General features: G+C 42.3%; 1 protein-coding gene across 2 annotated transcripts in view; it reads right to left on the bottom strand.

Moving 5' to 3' along the window:
* The window catches only part of LOC124625289 (palmitoyltransferase ZDHHC6), a 127,191-nt gene that overhangs the window by 29,226 nt on the left and 70,324 nt on the right, over positions 1 to 27,641 (bottom strand). Inside the window, exons 5-6 of one of the 2 annotated variants that reach the window (XM_047149159.1) lie at positions 20,023 to 20,157; positions 8,155 to 8,286 (exon numbers count right to left, since the gene is read on the bottom strand). In XM_047149159.1, the coding sequence (XP_047005115.1) occupies positions 8,155 to 8,286; positions 20,023 to 20,157 (267 nt within the window). The remainder of the gene's footprint in view (positions 1 to 8,154; positions 8,287 to 20,022; positions 20,158 to 27,641) is intronic. The other variant, XM_047149160.1, reaches the window with a different exon arrangement.

Genomic DNA, 27,641 nt, shown 5'->3' with positions numbered 1-27,641 from the left:
CGCAGAAATTTCAAAGTTTCAACAAATGGAAGAGCAATACACCCAAGATGTAAAGATAGTAGGAGAAACCAATTGCGTCACCAGGAATTCGTACAATTGGTTTTCTCACTGCAAAAGCGAAAGCCAGTGTTGATGCTCCACAAGTCGAGGCAATCAAGACATTGCTGAAGACGTCGCTCAATGAGACAGGTCCATGCAGAACAGCAATAGATAGCAAAACCGTCAACAAAAAGGGAGTCGGAGATGCCAGGTGGGAGACAGGCCATTAAGGGCGATAGCAAAGAGGACGACGCTCAGGGCGGAACCCTGAGGCACACTGTTTTCCTGGATCAATGTGTCCGACAAGGCAGAACCCACATCTTTTAAAAATTCCTCAAGGAAACTAGGCAGGCAACCATGGAAGCCCCACGTGGAGAGAGTACCGAGGATGTCAGTCCTCCAGCAGGTGTCATACACTTTCTCCAAATCGGAAAACATGGCCATAGCCTGAAATTTTCACAGAAAACTGTTCATGACATGGGTGAAGAAAGTGAGGAGATAGTCAACTGCAGAAAGCCATGCTCCAAATCCACACTGTGCAGCTCTTAGTAAGTTGCGAGACTCAAGCCGCCACACCAGCCGGCCACAAATCATATGTTTCATCACCTTGTAAACACACCTAGTGAGAGAAATGGGGCAGTAGCTATACGGAAGGTGTTTGTCCTTACCGGGCTTAGGTATGACCATGATAGTGGCTTCACTCCAGCAACTGGGAAATGTGCCCTCTGCCCAGATGCAGTTGTACATATTAAGCAGAAAGTGCTTGCCAGCAAGAGAAAGATGCTGTAACATCTGAATGACGAATGTGAACGGCACCTAGCCCTGTGGCAGAGGATCAGGATGAAGTGAGAGCATAATCTAGCTCCCTCATAGTAAAGGTGGCCTCGTAACACTAACAATTCTGAGACGAGAAGGTTATGGAAGAATGCAATGACACTGTGCATGCATCCCTTTATAATGAATGCAGTTTGCCATCATAGAATGACAGTTAAAAATGCGCAGAGCATATCTCCGCGTGCGAATAGCGCCACAGCATCAGCCGGTCAAGAGACATAGTGTGGTAAGGAGGAAGCGTGAGGAATGGAACATTCTGCAGCTGTTACGGATAACGTTTGTAAGATATTCCACCTGGTCATCACAACTGGGGAAATGTTGTTCATCAAAGGTTGTCAGGGAGGAATAAAGCCTCTAGTTAGCCTGAGTCAACTGAGTGTGTATGTAAGTGGGGTGGGAGTCAGCAAACGGATAGCGCAAGGGAAACGATTGCTCGAGTATGTGTCAGAGAGAATGGACCACCTGAGACGATGGGCCAGCTGGCCAGTGCAGAAGGATAGGTGCAAATGGGAACAGGTGTGCATGGAGTCTGAAAGCTCCTGTGTTAAGGCAGAGGTGGTTAAGTTGATTGAAAAGGTTCTTGGAGAACCCCATAGGAGATGGTGCGCATTAAAGTCACCGAGCAGCAGAAAGGGGTGAGTTAGCTGCCCAAGAAGCTGGAGGAAGTCTGCCTTGGTGGCATCGAACAACAGAGGGATGTAAAAGGTACAAGAGAAACAGTTCAAGTGAGGAAGGAAAAGACGAACTGCAACAGTTTGAAGGCGGGTAGTCAGGGTGATGGGTTGACTATGAACATCGTCCCGTACGAGCAGCATCTTCCCCATGAGATGGAATGTCTACCAGGAGGGACGGGGGAGGGGTGGGGGGGGGGGGGGGGGGTCAAAATGGCAAAATGGACCAAAAACAATTGTGAGAGCTCAAAGCGGTCGTAAGGACCTAATTTCGTTTTTGAAGCCAGAGGACCCATGGATGCTGTGATTCTACAAGCAGCCATAAATCCTCTGTGTTGGACCAAAGGCCACAAACGCCCCAATGGAGGAGACTCGTGACAAGGACAATATGAAGAGGTGTCACCTCAGCAACTGCCGAGTGCCAGCCTTCGAAGACTTGCTGCTACAGGGAACAGAGGCAGGGGGATCCTGCTCCATGAGGTCTACAGGAGCATTGGCATTCTTCTGCTGTTGGCCTCCAAAGTCGGGTGCAGTAAAACGGTGGTGTGCGCAGGCGACGTGGAGGTCGGCTGGGCGAGGGTATCACGTGGTGTCACCAGCGAAGAGGATCTTAGAGTCAGCGAAGGAGAGGACCTTTTGGCTTTGCTCAACTTCTTCGAGCCTTTCCAGTTAGCAGAGGAAGATTCAGATGCTGGATGGATGTAGGGACATAGGAGATCTTCACGAGAGTAGTCCTTCTGTCCTTTCTGGCCTGCCAGTTGTGTAGCTGGTGATTTCACCCCATGAGGCAAAAGTTTGGTGGCATGTTGCACAGCTGGAGGAGGAGATGGGGACACTTCCATTACACTGGGCTACTTCACAACCGTGGTGCTAAATTTGATGTTGCACGGCTGTGTGGCCATGTCCTTCTTGGAGCAAGAGGTAGCAAGAACAGTACTGTACATGCAGATGGTAGAATATAGGGTTTCCGACTAGCCAACAACTTGCAAGATACCGGATAATGCAATTTTTCCTTCACCCAGATCTCCTGGACAGTCCGCTCATTGAGATACAAGGGACAATCATGGGAGAAGGCGGCAGCATGGTCGCCATTGCAGTTGATGCAGTGGGGAGGAGGCAGCAGCACAAACCTTCACATGAGCATCCCTGCCACAGGTTACACATTTGGCCAGGTGTCGACAGGACTCTCAAGTGTGGTTGTAAAGATGACACTGACAGCAGTGCTCTGGGTTCGGAATATATGGATTGACTATGATCACATGAATAAGATCACACATAATTCTGTGTTGAAGACAGTTAAGTCTTGAGGACACAATCCAAGAAAACACTAGAGCAACCAACTGAGGCCCCCTGTTTACACCCATCTGTAAAGACAGCTACGTAGTTGTCATGCTCATATAAGAAGTCACAAAATATCAAATGTAAAACTGAGGCAGGGCTGCAATCTCTCCCGTACAGCACCAAATCTAAAATTACTCTGGGCCTCTGCAGTAATCAGCGTGGCAGGTGGTTAAACCCCTGGATTTTGGGTCGTACTTGCTCCACACAGAATGACTCCAGCACATGTGGATCCCAAACAGTATTGTGGCTGGTGGACAGTTGGAGAAAAGGCATTCCAGAGGCAGATGAGCAACACTGTGGTATATGGGTGAAGTCAAAGCTTTGCAAGGAACTTACTTGCATGACACACCATGAAGAGCTGCCGCCAGATGGTAAGTGTCAGTTCCCCAGCTTCAGCACAGAGAACAAGTAGGGGCACCCGTGGCCATCTGAATCCCCTCCTGACGGACAGAGTCAATGATTTTCAAATAAAAAGGCCTCACTGACCCATACACCATGCACCCTTAGACCAGCCACAACTGCACAAAATGCCTATAAAAATGGAGCAGATGCATCCTGTCCACTCCCCAAGACCTGTGGCTAAGGCACTTTATGATCAGTGCCTTCGAGGTTCTAGGTCCCGGGTCTCTCAGGTGTGGCAACCACAATAATTTGGAGTCAAAAATGAGGCCCAGAGCCTCACTGAGTCTAAAATGTAGGCTGGTGTCCCTCATATGCAAGTCAAGTAAACTAAACACACACACACACACACACACACACACACACACACACACACACACACACACACACACTCTCTCTCTCTCTCTCTCTCTCTCTCTCTCTCTCTCTCATCTGCAAGAAACAGAAAACCTGTCTTTTCAGCCCACTCCTCTAACTTCACCTCCATAGCTTGCAACTGATGTGTCACTGTTGCAACACTTGAGAAGGAACAGAAAACAGCAAAATTGTCCATAAATAAGGAGCACTGTACAGGACTCCTTACCACAGACATGGTACTGTTGATGGCTATGGCAAAGAGGGTAACACTTAAAACATTCCCCTGAGGGACACCATTCTTTTGCTCAAAACAATATGACAGTCTGTCACCACCTTGGGCCCAAAAAGATCACTGAGACAGGAAAGACTGTATAAAGATGGAGAAGGGGCCACAAAAGCCCCATTGATGCAGCTGTGCGAGAATACATTATCTCCAAGCAGTATCATACGTAATGACATCGAAGAATATGCCAATACATTGATATTTACATAGGAAAGCCTGCTGAATAGCCACTTCTAGTAGGGTTAGGTTGTCGACAGTGGACCAAAATCTCCAGAACACACATCGAGAGCAGCTAAGGAGTTGCCTGGTCTCTAACAACCAGGCCAGATGACAGTTAACCATTCACTCCATGATCTTTCCTACACAGCTCATTAAGGCGTTACTCTGATAAGTACTGGGACATATGTGGCCCCTTCCTGGTTTGAGGAGAGGTATCTGAAGTACCTCTCTCCACAAGTTGGGGAAGTTACCTGTCTGCCATTAAGATTAAAATGTTCAAGGAGAATTTCCTTTGATGCTGCTGCAAATGTTGAACTGTGCAATAACAGATTTGGTCATCACCAGATACAGTATCACAAGTATCAGACAGGGCTGTTTCCAACTCCCATGTGGAGAAAGGGTAGTTGAAATACTCACAATTGTAGGCTCCGAAGTCCAACTTGCCCCTCTCTACAGCCACATGTTAACAACAAAATGCTGGATCCTTGCTTGCATTGGAAGTAGCTGTTACAAAATGTTCTGCCAATGTCTGAGCAATATCTCCAGGTGTTCTTTGCAGATATCCATGTCAGCACTCGGGCTATTGTTAAACTATTGTGTTTACCACAAACCCTCCTAATAGCTTCCCATACTTTTGAAGATCAGTGGAATGGTTGGTGGGGTCCAGGAACGCTTTCCGTGACCTTTTCTTGCTCTCCTTCATTACATTTTGTGCTTTGGGCTCTCGTGCATCAAAATGCTCTGTGGTTGTCTGCTGTTGGGTGGCATGTAAAACATCGAAGAACTGCACGCCTGCCCTGGATCGCTGAGCAGCACTCATCTGTGCACGAAGGTACAAGTTGCCTCTTAAGACGACCTGAAGACTTGATGGTGGATAAGTCAGAGCCATTTTGGATCACTCGCATGATGTGGTCCACCCATTCCTGGATGCTGTTGTGATGTTCAAACACAGCCACTTGGCTGAGCAACATCCAGTTAGCCCTGCTGACCATCCATGTTGGTGACTGCTCTTCTCGTAGTGCTCCAACTAGTAGGTGAATGCAAGTGGGAAGTAGTCACTGGAATGAAGATCATTTTTGACGTCCCACTGAACAGTGTCTGCGAGGGCTGGAGAGCAAAAAAAGATATTGTTGTCTGAGAATGACACAGTAGCAATGCAGATATGAATGTGAGTGTGTTTGTTGAGGATGCACAGCTCATGAGACGGCATGGGGCTCTCCAAAACCCGACCCCAAAGGCAAGTAGAAGTCAAGTCCCAAAAAGTCCGAAAAGAAGTGATGGGCATTGAAGTCTCCCAGGAGGAGAAATGGTTGGGAGAGTGGTTCTATAAGACCTGTGAGAGCCTCACAGTCTATTGCATCTTCTGGAGGTAAATACAACGAGCAAACAGTGATCCTCCAATACACATGAATTTCGACAGCAACTGCTTGCAGGTCAGTAGACAGGTGGAGAGCAGAGGAGTTATGTGCATTGTTGACAAACACAGCCAGGCACAGATTGGAGAAGTGGTGCGTGTTAGTGAGAACACGGTGAACCCTCCCTTGGCTCTTTCTCCCACCAGGTCATCCTTGGGATATAACATACAGCTCTGTAGCACAGGGGTCTCAGTGCTAGATGTTTCAGTTCCTCCACACGAGTCCTGAACTCAATGAAGTTCCACTGTAGTATAGGAGCATTTTCACAGGTGTGGTTATAATTTATCCCTATCATATCCCTATCCAGGGATATGAAGCAATTGTGGAGTAAGGGTGAGTGGAGATGCTGCCTATATCCAAGGCGTCAAACTCCAAAATATCCTCCTGATCAGTCCGAAGTCCCAGCATGATGTTTGACCCAAACATCATGACCCTTTCCTTGCACCCTGTCCCTTTGAGGATGAGGTGGGGAGGGACACTGAAAGCCACACTGCTTCTCGTGTGATTTCTGGATGCTCTCTGTGGAATTGTTGCTGGGCTTTGCTGTTTCAGCTGCTTGGATTGCTCTGCCCTTACTCGCTTTACCTTGGCACACACACATACAAGTACAGTCACTTGTGGTGGATAGTGGCACACAGGATGATGTCTGCAATGAAGTGTCCACCTTGGGAACAGATTTCTGCACCATGGAAAAATACAAAGTGGCAAAAAGGGAGGGAGGGGGGGGGGGGTGTGTTTCACTGCCTTGTATTCTTTTTTGGCTACGGCATTGGGGATCTGCTTGGTCACTTTTGCTTTTTGTATTTTGAATTCCTCAATAAAAACAGAGCAGTCTCAGGTCCAGAGTAGGTGGCTCCCAAAACAGTTGATGCAGCTTGCTGGAGACAGTCAGTCAGTCCCAGTCTCATGCATGGGCTTCTTTTCCGCACTTCCTGCAGGTCGCTTCAACTCCATAACTCACAGTTGTATGGCCAAAACTCGGGCATTTGTAACATCGAACAGGGGTTGGTACGTAAAAATACGTTCAGGCTCCGATAGAGAATTGAACGTGACCGTGAAAGTGGCAATCTTTTCAGTTTCTACATCATTCCTTCACATTCGTTGCTCCACATCAACTACCCCCTGGGATGCCAAATCTCATTTCATCTCCACTATGTTCATATGCACGATATCACGGCATGTGACCACGCCCTTGCTCGAGTTGAGATAGGTTTGCTTCTCAACAATGATATCAGAGTCACTCATTTCAGTGATTTCTTGAGAAGTTCCGCCTGCTTTGACAGATTAGCTTTGGCCAAGAAGAAACCATTACGCAGTTGTTTAATAGATTTTAAAGTGTCAGCAAGTCCTTCCAAGCCTTAATGAATACAGAAAAGGGACACTTTTTCAAACATTTCCTCCTTATCACCAAAAACACATTATTATTTGTGACTCCATGAGCCCTGTTACTTAAGGCCCAATGATCCTTATCAGGAGGACTAGCCTCCCTCATTCTTTTGGATAAATGAGTGCCAGTACAACCATGTGGTACAAATGTCACACTGGGGGGGGGGGGGGGGGAGGAGGTGGAGGAGGAGGAGGAGGAGGAGGAGATTCGGAGGGATAAATTTTGGTTCCACGAGCAACGAGGGGAAATAAGGGTCCAGTCAGACAGAGCCCCACACGCCTAACTGAGTTGGGAAAGGTTCCCCAAAGGTTGCCACTAACAACTGTTCCACCTCAACAGCTATGCATCTCATCAGTGTGCAGCACACCTTGAAATTGAGGGGCTATTTTATAGAGGGTTTTACCATCCTCAGCTGGTCAAGCCAAGATCCCCATTCCCTGTATACACAACAATCCCCTGCTGCACCACCTGCTGGTCACTCAAGCATATCCAGAACTTATGATGACAGAGGACTGGCAGCACTTACTAGTCCCCAGCTCAGGAACCCTGAGATCGCCAAGCCCATAGCCAGCAAATGAATGCTGGGCCCCTGAGAGGCTTTTTTTGTGGAGCTGCCACAGGATGTGTATACACTGACTGTCATTATTTTGATATCTTGTGATTTATTCCTAGATAAGTCAAACTACATAAAGAACAAGAAAAAAAATTATTTCCAACACTGACAATAAAGTGAAATAATTGCAGTATCTGAAATTAAGTAATGGGCAAATACATTATCATATGTTTCAGATAACACTTAGTCAATTATATATTGAAACGATGAAAACAGTTCTCACTTTTACTTTTAAGTTTTTTCCCATGGTTATGCAACTATATTTATGTCCCTAAGAAGTACAAGCAGTTTAAGTACTATTTCCGCAATTTCAACTGAAGACCATATTTGTAACGCCAGCACACTGCCTTATTTGTAGAACAAAGACAGCAGTTCTTCTTTAGTCTATTGCTGATTCTGACAGTTTTACATGTAGATCTGTTCTTATAACGAAGCCCAAACCAGCAATGGCCCGGAGTATGGTTACTACAAAAATGTTCTCAGGCAAAGATTTTTCTCTTGAAACCAGAAGTAACTTGTCTAATTCTTTCAGTTCTGCCTCTTAAAATGAAAAATGAAAATCTTACATAAAACTCCAGCAAAACAGAAAAAAATACCTGTCTAAAATTATGTTTCCATCCCAAGTTATACGGGAAAATGAAAATTTCATCTGTGCCCTTACGACGATGTTTTGCTTTCTCCATTATCCAATCTTCAATGGCAGTCCGATTTCTGAATACTGCACGGAGCTGTAAAACAGGAATAATAATATAAAAATTTAAGATATATATATATATTAATATTAATCTTAAATCAAACCACATACAGTTATAATTTCACAGGATTATGTTCGTCAAAAATGTTCCTTAAAACTGGCTTAGAATGTTCACATACAACAGTTACACAAAACAGTTAATTCTACTACAAGTATTACAAAACACTTTTTTGAAATATGATACTCAATAAAGAAAATCAGATATACTATTTATGCCATACTGTTTCTTAGGGACTGCTATTGCTCACATGGCCTTTGTGCAGAAAATGTACCAAACATGGTGGAGTGTCAGACAAGGTGAAAGATGGCTAAGTTGTAACTCTTAGAAAATCTATAATTATTCACAGTCAAGTATTAAAGAAAATATGAATACAATGGTGCTCTCAGATAAATTAGGCACAGCCAGTGACACACTACAGAAGTTAATATTTTATGGTGACTGAACATTTACACAATGAATCAATAACTTTTAAACACTTCACATGGTTTCAGCAAATGATATCTCCGATGACAGTATTAAACAATGGCTTTCATCCAAGAAATCAATTTACCTGTATCCATTCCACTTCTTAATTGATTATGTTTTTTACATCTTCCCATTATGCAAATACCTAACAGAACATTGTATTCTCCACAATAACATAGCGAATAAATGCAGCATGAATAGCTCATATCTTGTCATACTACTGTAGTTATTTAATGAATATGTTACTATTTACTTAATTACTGATTACAATTGCTAAAAAAAATAGTAATAATTTAAGAAGTTGTCAAAATTGCATGTGTAAGCTGACATAACAATTGGAAAGAGGACCAAAACATGCTTCTGTCAAGCGAGCTTAAATAATTGTTTAAACAATATTTAATGGCAAACTCTCGTCATTTGTCGAGAGCACACTTGCTTAAGAATGCTGGTTTATTTACGAATAAACAAACTTTTATTTGCAATTATTGTGAAAGATCTGAATGTAACCAAATGTTTACAACATTTCTTTATTTAAATATTGTTGTGATATATTAAGTTTAGTCTGGGAAGTGATCAAGCTGAGTTAAATCATGTTTGTAGAACTTATGAACAACATAATTTTGGTGGGGATGGCCTTTAACCAATGAGAGTTCGATAGTGACGGAACACTGCTGAAATCAAGTGGATATGGATGCTTTTTGAATGAAGTGCTCAAAGGAGCGATTCTGGACACTTTTACATTAGTTCTTGAAGAAGGCCCATGGTATCATGAAGTATTTGATCTAGTGGGTGATTCTGGGCACTGAACAGTTGCTATGAGATCCGCTTTTCATTTAGATATTGAAGAGGACACCATTTCAAGCACTGGAAGATGGTAGACCTGCCTGTAGTACCAAGTGTGATTCAGTCATGCAGGTAACTGATTCTGGCTGGTGAATGGCCACTATCATACTTTAACTTCTGAAGGGACTTAATATTTTGAGAGGTCCGAATGAGATCCAGTGTAGGATACTAACTTTTTCTGATTGTATTATGGAACTGAAGACAGACAGGGCATGAGCTACTTTTTTGTACCATGTGCATTAATTTGTGAAATGTCGTGTTGAACTCTGAACTGTTCTGAGCTGGTGAATATTTTGGGTACTGCGATCTTAGTTTTCTCAAGTCTTTGATGCCTATTTAGTTTGGGGATTTTGCTACCATTCACATAACATTCTGGACGTAACCTTTGATAAAGGTATTTTCTGTCTCTCTTTTAACTGGATATTGTAGGACCACTTTCCCTTTATTTTAAGATGTTTTTTCTTGAATTAACATTATTCAACAATAACTCTCTGTCACCTATATCAATTATAGACTTTACAATAAAATGTTTTTTATTAATTATTCACTTATATATTACTGTGTTTTTATTAACTCATAATTCTAACCAATGCATGGACTATTTGATTGCAGGACTACAGCATCAGGTTATTATGTGCAGCGAGTTAACAGCTAGGCGTGAAAACAGACATGTGCTGCTCGACTCTACAAGTAAATTGAGGTATTCCTTTTAAATAGAGACATGCACAGCCCAACTACCTCAGGTGCGAGCAACATCAGGTAAAGTCGCACACTTTCCATGCTATATTCTAGCTAACACTACAGTCACAGCAAGTCCAGAGAATGACTCAACAGCCATTCAACTATTACTGGAATCTTGTCCATAAAAGCACTGACAACCAACAAAAATACTTTGCAATTTCATAAAATTCTAATGACACTACTGTAAAATCTGGATACAAGCAAAGAAGTTAAACATGTAATCTATTCTGAGAAATTACAAGAGCTCATATTCACCAAGGGCAGAAAGAGGTATAGAACTAGCAAAGATGTAAAGGAAATTAAGATATATATTTGATAACTGTTGCAAGATAGCAGAAGGGAGCAACTGCTTATGACAGACTGGTTTCACTCAAGTGCGTATGTCCAGCCGGGGCATTCAAGGGTAGAGGGTGCAAGTAGCACGTGCAGGCAGTATGTCTGTCAAGTGACCATGGGCAGGGGTGAGAGAACAAAGTTTGAAAGTAGGGCAATAGCGCCACCTGATGAATAGCTATACTACCTATACCTGCCCATGGACAAGCTCACATGATCTCATTGGGCAGCATTTAAAATGCTTCGCCTGTGAGAATCTTGAGCCAAGGAAGAAAACAAAGGGAACAGAAAACAATGATGGGAGAGAAGACTGGCAGAAATAAAAATATTAATACTAACTGTCAATCAAAACAAAATTTCACTTGTAGAGATACATACATAAGTACATAGATAATAACAATATTATGAAACGGATAGTTGCTGCTCATCATATAGCAGGGATACTGAGTCACAGACAGGCACAACCAAAATAGTGTCACACAATAAGCTTTTGGCTACCAAGGTCTTTGTTAAAAATAGACAATTCGGCCTTGTTGATCAAAAGCTTATTGTGTGACAGTCTTTTTGTTGTGCCTATCTACGACTCAGCATTTCCACTACAAGGTGAGTACCAACTATCCTTTTCATAATAATGTTACATTCCATCCTGGATTTTACATAGATAACAATACAGATAAAAATTCAAAAGAATATTTTTAAGTACATTTGATGAGGTAAGGGGCCCAAAAATAGACATAAAGTGTGAGAGATTGGGAATGATAATGATCACAGCCTTATTATTGGTCATGTTTTGCATCTATTGCCCTAGTTCTAAGATGATACAATGATTAATATTAAAGGCATGAGTGTCTCAGTTTATTAGGATACAAAAAGCCACCAGATCATCAGGTGAGATATACGGTTATTACCAAGGAATGCATTTTTCTGAATCCTCAATACCATATGAATATAGAATTACCACAAGAATAATTCTATCCCAACAAAGATTTTAGCCCTGTTAAACAATGATTGCCAAGAATAATTCTATCCCAACAAAGATTTTTAACTCCAGTAAACAATGATCAGCAATCACAACTTAAAAATTAGTTATGAAAAACTGCCCATTGTCTTAGTTTTAACCAATATTGTAATCTCTTTCATTTTCTATCTGAATTTTTTCACCACCAAAATTACATTAATTCTTCTCTAAATATTAATCTTCCGACGACAATAACTCTTCAAAATGAAATACTTCATGAGTGAATAGCCAGTTGTCACTGTCCAACAAACACAATGTTTGGAAAGAGACCATGCTTCTATCATTAAGTGCACTGATGAACTGCTTAGGAGATAGTATGGTGCCTTTACATCTCTACCATCCCTTCCCAACCATTCACTCCCTCCTAGCTGCCACTCAGTCTGTAGTCCACCTGCAGGAAGTGGGTGGAAGTCCAAGTCTCCTTCTCCTCCTCCCTCCTGCTGACACATTGCTCCGTCCTTGGTCCACACCCAAGGACACATGCTGTTTCATGTGCTCCTGACGATAGTTCATTGGGGGATATCTCCTTCCTCTACTTTATCAGACTAACTGAGGGTTCCCATGCTTTACTAAGGATGTTACCGCTATCATGATTGATCAGCAGATCCCTTAATCACATCTTCATACATTCTTTGATGACACCATCCCAGAAGTTAGAAATCTGTGTCAGGATCTTAGTATGGTCATACTTCATTCCATGGGTATAATGGATACTAACATATGGCCGTTCACCTGTGAAGTATTTCATACTGAAATATGCTGAGAGAAGCCAAAGAACCACAGCAACACATTACATATCAGGCTCTCCCTTGCCATCTATCTGATTTTCTTCTTGTTTGTTTCCTTTATTGTCCACGTTTACTTCTACTTTCATCCTTCCACTTCGATGTTTCACAACTGTTCCTCAAAAATCATCCTTGATCCCTTACATTCTCTCTCATCTCTTCACCCCAGCTCCAATTCTCTCTCATAATTCCTTTTATCTGTTTTCTGTCTATAACAATTCTCTTTCCATTCTACTTATCTTTCTTCTCTTCCACAGTATTTCCCCCTATAAGAATAATTTTTTAACCCTTTTTTTAACTTATGAATCATTTATTCATTGCAATTACGTCTCTATCAATTTCTTTGGTTAGTGGATTTCTTCAAAAATGTAATAAATAGTACTGCATACCAGTTTTAATGTGGTTCATTTTGTTATAACGTCAAGTTGAACACATATATTTCAAAAAGGACACAACACATGTAAGTCACAGAGCAAGTAGACGAAGTAAGACGTGTACACGGTAACATTCAAATCAGAACTGAGTCCAAGTCTAGCGGCCGTTGGCTGGCTGGCCGCTTAGGTGGCGCGGCTGCTGCATCGCTGGCAGACAGCGCCGCATGTAGAGGATGCGCGTAACTGCGCGGTGGCACTGTGAAAAATCGGCGAGTCACAACACTTTTCCCCCCTTTGAATTTTTTGCACTGGTCTTGATGGAGGTGGCCTGTAGATTGCTAACGTCCATAGGTGTTGTTTGACTGGCCGTGAAGTCTCGAGGAGGAGGCTTTCCGTACGGATGGAAGTGTCCCCGATGATAACAGGTCAAGATGACAGGAGACGTAGGGGTCGAATCTGCTGGGGGCCCATGCACCAATCTGCCTGTTGCGGCAAGTCCGGTTGTTATAACAGGAGACATGGGCGATGTGTCTGCGTCCGTAGGAGAAGGAAGCGAGTAGAGTTGCTGCGAAAGATGATGGTCATCCAGTTCCTGCATGGGCACATCTCCTGGTGGCGTCCGTTCTTGTGCTGGCACCGAGATGATGGTGAGAGGGCTGTGTTGTGAGTAATGGGAGATGCCAAGATCCCGAGCGTCAGGTAGAGCCGAAGGTGGTGTAGTGGCATTCAGAATAGGCGTTGCCGGCACACAAGGCCGAAGCTGGTCCGAATGATGCATGCAACACCCGTGTCCGTCTGGGTTTCATACAAGCGTTGGCCACGGTGACGTAAGATGCGGCCAGGACTCCACTTTGGTCGCCTGCTATATCCCCGTACCCATACATGGTCGCCGGCGGTGAACCGGCCAAGCGAAGGCACCCGCGGCCGTGAGCTGGAAGGCCGCAGAAGATGAAGTAGCGTTCGGGGCTGTCGGCCATGTAAGAGCTCAGCCGGGCTGCGGTCACCCAGGGGGTGAAACAGTAAGAAGCCAGAAATTGGAGTAGCGCATCATCAGCAGCAGAAGAAGTCAGGAGTTTCCTCATCTGAGCCTTAGATGTGCGGACCAGTTGTTCAGCCGACTGTCGATGGAACGGAGGGGCTGTGACATGCATGACGCCATGACGGGCACAAAAATCCGCATATTCGGAAGAGGCAAATTGCAGACCATTTTCAGTAACAAGAGTAGAGAGAAGGCCTTCCAAAGAGAAAATGCGAGCTAGGGCACTTGTGGTTGCCGCAGTGTTATGCGACGGACAATGAAAGAAAAGTTAGAGTAGGCGTCAATTACGAGTCGGTGGAGGCGATATGCAGCATTGATGGGAAGCGACGTTGATGGATGAAACAAGGAAACAAGTGGTTTGTGGCCCGTAACAAGATGAAATTTGGATGCATAAAGAAAAACACCAAACTTATGAAGAGCATAAATAACGGCCAAAGCTTCTTCTTCAATTTGAGAATATTTTCGTTGGGCATCCATGAGAGTTTTGGAGGCATAAGCAATGGGTTGTTCAGAACCGTCAGAAAAACGGTGCGCAAGGACTGCACCAACCCCGTATTGAGAGGCGTCCGTGGCAAGAACGAGATGTTGGCCAGGTCGATAAGTGGCCAGGCACGGGGCCTGTTTCAGCATAGTCATCAATTTCTGGTAAGCCCCATCGCATGACGCGGACCAGTGAAAGGACATGTTTTTACGCAACAGGCGATGCAATGGCTGAGCCACCAAAGCCGCAGACGGTAAAAACCTGTGATAGTATGCTATTTTCCCCAGGAAGGCCTGCAGTTCCGTAACAAATGTAGGGCGAGGAAGGGCATCAATCGCAGCGACAGTTTGCTGAAGCGGAAGAATACCATGTTGAGAGAGTTGGAAACCCCAAGTACGTGATAGATGCCTGAAAAAATTGTGATTTCTGTAGATTACACTTAAGGCCTGTAGTCTGTAAGACATGAAAAAGTGTGCGGAGATTCTGAAGATGTTCTTCAGTGGTGGAGCCCGTGACAACAGTGTCGTCCATGTAATTGATATACCCAGGGACAAGGAGCAATAATTGTTCCAAGAATCGCTGAAAAAGAGCAGGGGCGCTGCCAACCCCGAATGGCAATCGTTGGTATTGATAGAGGCCAAAAGGCGTGTTAAGGACCAGAAACTGCTGGAAAGCAGTGTCGAGAGGAAGTTGATGATAAGCTTCTGACAGGTCAAGTTTAGAAAAATACTGGCCTCCAGCAAGTTTAGTGAACAATTCTTCAGGTTGGGGCATAGGGTAAGTGTTGATGTGGCATTGAGCATTTACAGTGGCTTTGAAATTGCCACAGAGATGAATATCACCATTGGGCTTAGCAACGACAATGACAGGAAAGGACCAGTCACTTGAAGTGACAGGAAGCAAGACCCCTGAAGCAGTGAGACGATCCAGCTCCCATTTGACCCGATCACGAAGGGCCACAGGAATGGGCCGAGCCCGAAAAAACTTAGGCCGATCAGTGGGTTTGAGCATGATATGAGCTTCAAAGTCATTTGCACGGCCTAACACAGGAAAAAAAAAAAGGGACAAAAATGTCGTCACCAAGGAATCCAATTGAGCATAAGGAATGGCATCAGAGACAATATTGACAGAATCATCTATGGAGAACCCAAAAACGCGAAAGGCATCGAAACCAAAAAGATTTTCCACGTTACTATGGTCGACCACAAATATGGTAACAGTGCGAATGACGGATTTGTAAGATACCTCAGCATTAAACTGTCCCAAGAGAGAAATAATCTGTTTATTGTACATCCGTAATTGCCGACTGATAGGTGATAGGATTGGAGAACCCAACTGAAGATACGTCTGAGAATTGATGATAGTGGCAGCCGAACCAGTATCCACCTGCATGCGAACATCCCGACCAAGGATTTGGACAGTGAGAAATAACTTCCCTGAAAGGGAAGAAGTACCATTGACAGACAACACAGAAGCAGAATCAGCGTCACGGTCATGAACATCAGGTATGCGGTCGGATTTGTAAACGGATGACCCATGACCCTTATTTTTGCAATTGTGACACACGGCCCAACGTTGGGGACAATCCTCCCGTGAATGTTTCATAAAACATCGCGGACATGAAGGAAGTTGCCGGGTTTTTTGCTGCAGTTCCTTAGAGGTTTGTTTACGGTTAGGCCGAGGCTGCACTTAGGAGCCTACTGCGGCCACATCGGCCGGCAGGGACACGCTGCACGCATCGTCAACAGTGCACAGAGGTTGCATTTTTCCGACGTCGCCCCACGCCTCTAATTGCGCTCCAGCGGCGCGAGACATTTCAAACGACTGCGCAATGGATAGGACTTCATCTAGAGACAGATTTGCCAACTGAAAGGCATGTTGCCTAACTTCTTTGCCGGGCGCCGACCAGATAAAAGCATCCCGTACCATGGAATCGGCATAGGATTCTTTGTGAACTTCAGTAACAAATTGACACTTTCTACTGAGGCCGTGAAGTTCAGCAGCCCAACCGTGATAAGATTGATTCGGTTGGTTTTGACAGCGATAAAAGGCAACACGAGAGGCTACCACATGCGTATGCTTGTGAAAATACACGGACAGAAGTGAGCACATGCCAGCAAAGGACAAAGACGCAGGATCTTTCAAAGGAGCCAATTGCGACAACAACCGATACATTTGAGGTGAAATCCATGAAAGGAACAGAGACTTACATGTTTGTTCGTCCTTGACATGAAATGCCAAGAAGTGCTGTCGAAAACATTTTTCATAATCAGACCAGTCTTCCGCCGTCTCGTCGTATGGAGGAAAAGGAGGTATAGACAACAATGAGAAATGCCCCGCATTTGATGCCGCGATGAAATCGCGAATCGCTGATGTGAGAAGCATTTGCAGTTCAATGAGACCTTGCAATAGTTGCTCTAAAGTAGCCATGGAAACCTGCGGGTCAACGATGAAAAGGAAAAATCTACTACCTCGTCGCCAATTGTTATAACGTCAAGTTGAACACACATATTTCAAAAATGGCACAACACATGTAAGTCACAGAGCAAGTAGACAAAGTAAGACATGTGTACACGGTAACTCAAATCATAATTGAGTCCAAGTCCAGCGGCCACTGGCTGGCTGGCCGGCCACTTAGGTGGCATGGCTATTGCATCACTGACAGACAGCGCCGCATGTAGAGGACGCATGTAACTGCGCAGCAGCACTTTGAAAGATCGCCGAGTCACAACACATTTTCAGTTTAAAAGCCTGTCTATCAGCCAAGCTGAAGTTTATAATTTAGATGACCTTTGTCCCCTTTAACTAATTTTTCTTTGTACAATTCTCTTCATCCTACATTGTGTTCAGCTTTCATTAATGGTTCTCACCATTCATTATGTCTGCATCATGGGGTTTTCATTACTCTCACCACAAATGGCTGTTACTAACAACACACATATTAACTTCTCTTTTATAAATATATTTTATAGAAGATGTGTTCTGGGAGTTTATGTGGGTTTGTGATCTAATTTTTCTCACAAATTTTTTCCTTTTTATTTACAGAGTATATTCAGAAAATACTACCAGAGGAAGAGCCACTATTACTTAGGGCAAATAAGGCTCATCAAAAATTGCAATTCCAAATGAAAATATCCTCGGAAGTAGACAGAAAAAGAGACAAATAAACTGAAAAATATCTGGGACAGATCTTACGTCGTTTGTAAACCCAAGCAATAACAAACAATAGTGTATGTGATCTTAAGCTTTGCTTTACTAAGAGTAATCCACTGTCTGTAAGGATCCTGTCATCAGCTATACACATTTCAAGAACCTCTTTGGAAAACAATCCCAAAATGACCAGGGCTGTCTTAGCAGTTCCATTTGCTCATATTTCGTTGAGTTCCCTGTAGCTATTCAGTGTCCCATAACCACAAATTTGGTTGGTTCCTTGCCTTTGGTGTTTCTGCTGTGCAGCATGCACCTTTTTTCGACTGTCCGCACAGTCAGCCCAATGTAAGCATTACTACATTTTCACGGACTGTAGCAGACACTCAGTTTATGAAGCCTCAAATCATTTTTCACCAAAGGGACCGATGACCGTAGCAGTCTGGTCCCTTTAATCCCACAAACCAACCAACCATTTTTCACCATACCTAGCAGTATACACATTTTTGGAAGTGGACAGAAAACATATTTAATGTTAGGTTGCCAATTTTGTTTGACACTTTGCCAGTGTGCTGCAGATAGGCCTCTTATTCTTCTCTTAAATAAAATGTTGCTTTCTGATTCTCTCAAGCTGATCAGGGAGAAATTCAACTTCACTTTGAATTTGTTCTCCTATCTATATTTTTTCTCTTCAATAGAATTATTATGAAGAAAATAATGGCGTTACCATGGGGTGCCCTATGGCACTGGCAGTAGCACACTGATTTTGAAGAGAGAACTCAGGAAAAAGTTGCACTGAAGCCTACATGCTTTTTCACACATGCTGATGATACATTTAGTGGAAAGCTTCAGGCATTTCATCAACATGTGAACACTCTACACCCCAGGATCAAACTCACTATGGAGGTGGAAGAGAGTGGCGAACTCTCCTTTTTCAATGTTTTAGTCAAGCACAAAGTAGATGGAACTATGAGACACAGTGTGTACAGGAAAACCATCCACACCTATATGTATCTCCATGCCTCCACATGCCTTCATCCTTCACAGTGTGAGGGTGCACTACATGCACAGGACCACAGGGTCTGTGCATTAATAGACACAGAAGGCCTACAAAGACAGCACGATCACCTTGAGGGAATATTCAAGAAGAATATATATGCCACGAGACACATCTGATGTGCTTTCAGGCAAATGGTACACACATGAACCGGATGAGGAGAACAAGGCAATGGTGAATCTTCGACATGCTGGAAAGCTATTGAAAAAAGTTGGTAGAATATTGGCTCAATCTAACATTAAATGCATTTTCTATAAATTTCAGAAAATGTGTGCTCTATTGGGTACAGTGAGAGATGACTTGGGACACAGTAAATCAAGTGTCTACTGTATTCCACACAAATGCATAAGGTATACATCATGCAGACTGCAGACAGTGGAAGGAAGGTGCCAAGAGCACAGGAAACACACTGAACTCAAGCAACGAACAAGATTTTCAATTACAAAACACTGCATAGCTACAGGTGACTCAATGAAGTATGAACCAAAAAAGTGTTAAGACAGCCCAGGTCATTTTGGGATTGTGTTCTAAACAGGGTATTGTAATGAGTGACCGATAACCTGATCTTAAGAGAAAGTAATTCCACTTTAAGTCAAGCATGGAACCCAGCACTCAGCCAACGGTACTCTCAACGACAGCTGAGAGTGACTTCCACATTCAACGGCAGCAACAGAAGCAATGATGGACCAGATTTTGCACCCAGCATTTATCAACCGTGTCCCTCCCACTATCACTCCACTCGATATGGCATACAGCTACCAAGTGAGGGAAAAGATGGGAATGCTATGAGCATAAAGGAGATACGACATATGAAAGATGCTCATTCTACAGGTATCACATTAAGACAATGGCAAAATATGCTATTTAAATGTCATGTCTTGTGAACAACTGTACCCGGCTGAATACCCAAGACTAATACAAACAAATTATACACTGAACACACAGCTGAGATCATGTAGTGCCAGGTATGCTCATCAGCACTTTTAGATTTGTAACACAATATTTCGCTTAATGGTGTTGGAGATGTGCTACATTAAGTAAAAATGCAGATGATATATTATCAACTCTGTTTTGAGTGGAAGTAACCATTTCACTGCAAACTTAAAATGTTGATCATGTTAATAGCCATTACTGCAATCTACATGTGATGATGCATATTTAAATTAGACCTATTCTCATCACATAGCAATTTAAATGAGTTACATTATTAATAAAGGCCTGTATGAATATCATAAAGCAGAATTCTACTTCAAAAAGGGAGTCTCATGAATCATTCAAGTTCCTTTCATGCTCGAAAAGTGTTAAAGTTAATTTCTGTGCAGGATACTTGTAAAAGGTTTATACAATATGAAACATCAACGTACTACCAGAGCAATATTTAAAATTTTTGTTTTGGAAAAAAATAAGAGTGTATTGATTAGTTTACCTGGAAGTAAAGCAGCATTCCGACAGCCAAAACAACCCCAATTGCAAGTCCAAGGGCCAATACACACAGTACCAACATTGATGTTCCAAGGTAAACAATTGGTTCTGTGCCATTACCATAGTATAGATACCAAACCTAAAAACAAACAATGGTATGTCAAGGACGGAATAACTACAATACTATGAAAATGATAGGTTGCTGCTCACCACACGGAGGAGGTGACAAGTCACAGACAGGCACAATGACAATAGTCCTAAACATTTAAGCTCTGGACAGACAGTCGTTCTTTGCAAACATAAAAAAAAAAAAAAACGCACACGCATAGGCATTGTCTCCAACCGCTGTGACTCAAACGGCCATAAGGTGTGCTTGTGTGTGTATGTGTGCATGTGCATGTGCACACTATTTCTGAGGGAGGACTTTCATATCCGGAACCTTAATTGTTTAGCACTTTTTTTCACTGCACCTATCTGTGATTCAATGCCTTCCCTATGTGGCAAGTGTGATCTATATTTTCATAATAAACCTAAAAACAAAACATTTATTACAGCCAATGTAATTACAGTCAGTGCCTATCTAAAAACAGGACAAAAAGAACAAAAATATTAAATCCTACTACTTGTATACAAACACCATATACTGTGTGAATTGATAAAAGTTGCAAGAGAAAGTTCAGTAATGGCACGAAGAAGGAAAGTACATCTAGAGATGTTTGTATCTGCTCATGCAAAAGAATGAAGTTAAATTTAGCTGTTTCCACAAATAACGAACTAAATGGAAGATGTAATCTATTCTATAACACACACTTTTCCCTCCCCACCATCACCTCACCTTTTACTCTGTCACTCAATCACTTCTCAATGTGAGTTTATAATGCTGCTCTCTTGATTTAAATAACTCTTACAGGTATATAGCAGTAGTAGCCTTATACAGGGAATTTTCAGGTAACTTTAGCATTTTTTTTGAAACAGTTAGATGCACTCTTAACACACATATTTAAACTCAGTAGAGATGTCATAGTAGTTGGAGACTTCAATGCAAATTTCCTAACAAACTCCAGAGACAGAGTAGATCTTGAGAACTTGATGTCCTCATATAATCTTGTTTCTGTTGCAAATTTTCCCACCAGAATAACTTCACGAACAAAATCATTAATTGATAATGTATTTATTGACATAACCAAGATTGATGATATAGCTGTCAGGCAAGTTCTGAATGGTCTCTCTGACCATGATGGACAAAGACTCACCATTAACAATTCAAGTATTTGTGAGATTAATAGTGGTCCCAGCTGGAAAATTACTAGGAAATCTACTGATGAAACTATTCAGATCTTTAAATCACGTCTCCAAAACGTAGACTGGAGTCCAGTATATAATGTAGAAAATGCCAATTCCAAATACAACCTTTTCAGCAATGAAGTGGCTCTAATATTTGAAAGTACCTTCCCAAAAAGAATATCTAGTGCCTTCCGCCGTGGAAGTTGAACACGCAGCGAGGGCACCACCGCTAAGCCACGTGCAGACAGTGGCCAAGAGCCGCTCCCTCCGGTTTCGTATATAGGGACCCGCTCTGCCCTAGTCCAGTCAGTCTGGTACTCGCTCTGGATTTCGCTTCTATCTTGGCGGTACTGCGTTCTTGTCGTTGCTCGTTGTTGACATTTGCCTGGCTCTGGTTCCGAGTGGATTTACGTTTGGTGTTTGGTGTTGTGGCTTCCACAAGCCTCCATTGTTTATCTTTTCCTTGTTGTGTTGCTCATAGTCGGTCGTGGTCGGTTGCTGTCAGTTGTCGGTTTGTCGTCCGACTCGTCCTGTGTTTACCCGTTGGTGCATGCTCCACCGCCGGCGGCTTCCCCGCCTGGCGGCTCCGATCCGCAGCCCAAGGCGTTCCCACTGTTGGTTGTGGTTACAACAGAATATATAAAACCTATACTAAAAAATCCACCAACAAGCCTTGGATTACCACTGGAATTAGGATTTCTTGCAAAAGCAGGAGAGAGTTGTACATTGCCTCAAAAAAATCAGATGACCCTAACCTTTTAAATACTAACTATAAAAAATACTGTAAAATATTGAACGAAGTCATTCTGAAATCAAAAAGTGTGTATCTGTGCTCAAAAATTAATAACTCCACTAATAAAACCAAAACTATATGGGAAGTGATATGAAATGAGACTGGAGCAAATTACCCCAACAAGACCCAAAATATTGCCCTTAACAATGAAGGTAAGCTAGTTCAAAATCAAGATATTGTAGCTAAAATCTTTAATGAGCACTTTCTAACTGTTGCTGAGAAAACAGCATGCAAAGGCTCTTCAGAAAAGGCAATAAAACCTTTGAAAGAACTTTTCCCTAACTCTATAGACATGATAGGTAAGGCCCCCATAACCGTGCAAGAAGTAAAAAAAAAAACCATAGTGTCTCTAAAAAGTAAAAATTCGTCAGGTGTAGACAATATTTCCAGCGAACTGCTAAAAGCCAGCTGTAATCAACTCTCTAAAGTTCTAGCTCATACATTCAATTCCTCTCTAAATCAAGGTATCTTCCCTGAATGAAGTACGTTACTGTGAAGCCCCTCTACAAAAAAGGTGATCCCACAGATGTTTCCAAGTATCGTCCTATCTCTCTTGTAACAGCATTTTCGAAAGTCTTTGAAAAATTAATATACTTCAGGATTGTCAATCACCTTGAAAAATTTGCACTAATTAGTAAACAACAATTTGGTTTCAGATCAGGCATATCTACATCCGAAGCAATTTATGCACTTACAAATAATGTTTTAGAATGCCTTGACAAGAAAAAATTACCGTTGGCGTATTCTGTGACCTGACTAAGGATTTCGACTGCGTCGATCACACAATACTTATAGGAAAAGCAGCCCAATATGGAATCCGTGGACAAATGGGTAACTGGCTCAGATCATATCTAGAAGACAGACAACAAAAATTGTATTAGGTGTTAACAATCTACAAGTAGGAGAGGTAGAGTCTGACTGGGTAACAGTACATCATGGAGTTCCACAAGGGTCAGTCCTTGGTCCCCTCCTATTTATTATATATATTAATGACCTACCCCTGTTCTCAAATAGTGCTAGCAATATCACAATGTTTGCTGATGACAAGTATAGTGACAGCAAAACCTCCACTGACATACAGTTAAATGCCAACCAAGCACTTGCAATGCTCTGAACTGGTTCACGGCAAATCCTCTATCAACAAACCTCAGTAAAACAAATTACATGCACTTCCAATCCAGTTACATAAGCCCAGAAGAGATTAACATTGCACATGAGAGCCAACAGTTGCAGAGCGTTCAGTGCACAAAGTTCCTAGGCATTCATATAGATAACCAGCTCAACTGGGAATTCCACATACAGCAAACACTAAAAAAGCTTAGCTCAGCAACATTTGCCATACGAATATTCTCCAAAATTGTAGACACCAACATATCAAAGTCTGTGTATTTTGGCTACTTTCATTCGTTGATGTGCTATGGAATAATCTTTTGAGGCAACTCACCACTTTCAAAAAAAATTTTTGTAAGCCAGAAAAATGTAGTCCGATTTATATGTAGTGTCCCTCCAAGAACCTCATGTCGATATCTCTTTAAACAGTTAGGTATATTAACCACTACCTCACAATATCTCACTCATGGCTTTCACTCTTCTCTTCTGAATATGAAACAAATGAGGCATACCATCATTATAACACAAGGCGGAAAGGTGATATGCACTGTGAACGGAAAAATCTCTTTCTGGTGCAAAAAGGGGTAAAGTACACAAGTAAAAAAAATCTTTAACGCAATCCCAAGTAATATAAAGTGTCAAAGAAAATAAAATGCTATTAAAAAAAAAAAGCCAAAGGAATTTCTATTGGAAAAATGTTTCTACTCTTTAGATGAATTCTTCAACAGAGATAAGTAATTTGAGTAGTAATTCAGATTATTTCCTTTGTCATTGTTATCTGTATTGTTTTTTATCACTATTGTATTTTTGTATTGTATTGTTTATTATCTTGATTATATTACTGTATTTTACCAATTTTGAATCATTCATCTACCATGTGTAATATACCAGTATGTATTGTATTGTATGATATCTATATTGTATCTGCTTTGACTTGTTCCACATCCATGCGTAATCACGCCATACTGGATCTACGGAATATGAATCTCAAATAAAATAAATAAATAAATTGCTCGATGTAAATATTACGACCATAAAAATGGGCAACTAGCAACAACACAAATATTGCATAAGCACGTATATAACAAGCATCAATAAGTAAATGGACTATATGTAACTGTAATGGGATGTATCCAAGGCAACTGGACAACAAGCAGGAAATAAACAGTTTAAACTTGACACTCTATATGATGCATTTATTTATGTCATAGGTTTTGATACTTGGTGGGATCAGTTAACTCATTGATCTGGCTATGTGCTTGTACTTTCCTTCATTTCTTTGTGATTTTTCATAGACCCATGAAGAAAGAACTTTTATGGAAGCATAACAAGTGAAGAAATAACACAACACAATAGAAACAACTCACAGAAACTTAATCTGTACACTGTATTAACAATAACTAATCACCATTTCTCATTCAATAATGTTCCAAATTGTTTTTGCTTTATTCTCGAATGGTTTCATTGATTATTTGTAAATAATGCACGTTCTTCACTCTACAGCAGACTGAAAATTTTACAATGCTAGTGCTAATGAAGTTTCAACTCTCGCTACTATCATCTCTCTGAATTATGAAGACCTGTCTGTTCCTAGCACAAGATACTTTAACCCCAGCAGTTACACACTCCCAGTCCCTACTTCTGTTTAGTTTAACTTTACTCTCGTTTGTGTTGAGCGAACAAAAGATTACACATTGTTATCAGAATATGTTTACAACAAACTTTAACTTCCCTTTTACTTTGTCTTATTTATGAATATTCCCAGTATTCCCCTTATAATTTCTCACTACACATTGTGACAATCACTATTTATGATTCTGTAATGCATTTTTCTTCTATGATCTGTACCTAACTGGCTAGCACATTTTACTTTTAAAATTTGACTGTTTTGGACCAATAACTATTGCTGGTACATGTAAATGGCTGAAAATACTTATCTTTAAAAAAATGCACTATGTCTTTCAAATCTTGGTGCAAACTTTACTGCCAAAAAAAAATTTGAAGCTAGAAATCACTAACTCCACACATCCGTGACCTGAATAATCTGTCAGAAAATTTCCACACACAATGACTTCCCAGTCACGTCAGCATAATCATATTAACACTATCTATTTTATTAAGCACAACATATCCCAGATGCATCAATCTGTTGATACAGTATGGGGTCAGTATAAGTGGGGAACAAACCAGCTTCTCCAGCCAGCAGGTCACATGAACCTGCCAATTTATGGCCAAGCAACTGCACTGTTCGCATTTCTATCCACAAGTTAATGTGTTCACCTCCACGGCAGATTGAAGTACTGATGGTGACTCTGCACTACACCAGTTACTATTTCGACTGTTCACGTTATAACTGGGACTGCTTGGGATCGAAGTACAATGAGCTCCACCTATTGCTGCTGACTTCTACTCTAGCAGACTGTGCTACCACTAGGCTAAGTGATTAATCTCAGGCTCGCTTACGAGTGATTTCCAGCAGTGTAATTCAAGTTGTGGTCCTACCGATTGTTTTCATTTGCAGTACTGGAAAATTCACAAGATCAGTAACTCTTATGAACTGAGTGTCATTCATTTTGTGACTGACTAATTAAGAGGGTTTATGGGACCAAACAGCAAGGTCATCAGTCCCGCAATTCTGAAGTTACTCACAGAAGAAAGAGGGTCCACTAAAAGTGGACGGATCCAGTCAGGGGAGTCAAATGATAAAATAAAGAAGTTAAAACACACACAGTAAAGGGCATAAAAGGTGAGACCAAATCTAAAAACTGGAAAAAAAAGAATGGTCTTTCTATGGGGGAATGGTCATGGGGTCCCACACCGAGAAGAAATGAAGAGAGGTCTCAACCACAACCACCCTGTCTGTGCTCCAGGAGTAAAGCAAAATCTTAAATCTGGAAATAAAAACCACTTTCATGGAGGAAACTGAGGTCCAGTTCAACCAACCATGAATCGTTTGCTAATTTTAAATTTAAGGAATCTGGGAGACTATACTTGGCACGAAGGGCCAAAAGAAGGGGACATTCCACTAATATGTGGGATTCTGTCAGTCTGACTCCACAGCCACATTGTGTGGACAGTTTGTTATGGAGGAGGAAACATTGGTTGAGCGTGGTATGACCAATGCGTAGACAGCATAAAACAGCACACTCCTTCCAAGAGGAGCAGAAGGAAGAGTGACAAACTGCAGCAGATGCCTTGATTGTGCGGAGTTTATTACTATGAACAGTAGCACACCAGATGGCATTCCATTTTTGGGCAAAGAGAGATGTGACATAGACCCGCATACCTGCAGCTGGAATCGTGAAAGCAAATTTGGGAGGGGGGGGGGGGGGGGGGGGGGGGTTTAGTATCTGCTTCTCTACCCAAATGGTCAGCCAGTTCATTCCCTGGGATGCCCACATGACTTAGGAGCAGGCAGCACAGCCAAGGGCAGAGAGAAGGTCATGGATAGAAGATACCAAAGGGTAATGAGAGTAGCACCGTTCAATAGCCTGCAGGCTGCTCTTTGAGCCGGAACAAATTAAATGGAGGGCTCTGTGAATGGGTAGAAGCTCTGTCGTGGACACACTGTATGTTCCCAGCAATATATGGTGTTCCATGACAGTAGAAGACTTGAAATTATCTCTCACCTTCTCGGCAGTGTAGAAGATCGTGGAATCCTGGAACTCTGCAAGGATGGCATGTAAAAAACACCAGAAAACCAATGGGGCGATAGAGACCTTAGGACCCTGGAATAGGTAGGTCCTAATCCATGGTCTAGGCACCATCCAAGAGGGGGTGTGAAAGAAAATACATGGGTTGCATTCCAGTGAGTGGATACAGAGATCCCGACAGAGGGAAGTGAGATGCATGCACCAGTAACACCACCTGTGTGTGGTTGTCAGGAGGGAGACATCCTTCATTTGAAAAGAGGACAGGGTACACAGGATGGTCAGGGAACTGGCAAATGGCGACTACATAAGAAACCAGGAGTTGGCTCTGTTGTATCTGTAGAGGAGGAATACCCTCTTCTGTGAGGAGACTGTCAATGGGACTAGTGCGAAAGACACCAATAGCCCTAGGCACCTCACAATGGAGAACAGGCTCAAGTAGTTGCAGAGTGGAAGGAGCCGCTAAGCCATAAGCCTGACTACTGTAAGCTAGTCTGGACAAGACTAGTGCATGGTAAAGTTGGATAAGAGTGGTATGGCCTGCATCCCAAGACGTGTGGGCCAAGAGTTGGAGAGCTTTAAACTTTCGCATGCATGTAGTCTTTAGGTGGCAAATATGGGGCAGCCATGTAAGCTTCTTATCAAAAATAGCACCCAACAAATGGGACTGTGCTACAACTTTGAGGAGCTGGTTGCCTAAATAAAGTTGTGGATCAGGGTGTACTGTAGGTCAACGACAGAAATCCATAACCTGTGTTTTGGATGGAGAAAACTTGAAGCCATGGC

The sequence above is a fragment of the Schistocerca americana genome, chromosome 1 (assembly GCF_021461395.2).
Source record: "Schistocerca americana isolate TAMUIC-IGC-003095 chromosome 1, iqSchAmer2.1, whole genome shotgun sequence".
NCBI classification, from domain to species: Eukaryota; Metazoa; Arthropoda; class Insecta; order Orthoptera; family Acrididae; genus Schistocerca; species Schistocerca americana.
This window is presented reverse-complemented; position numbering and strand designations above follow the sequence as displayed.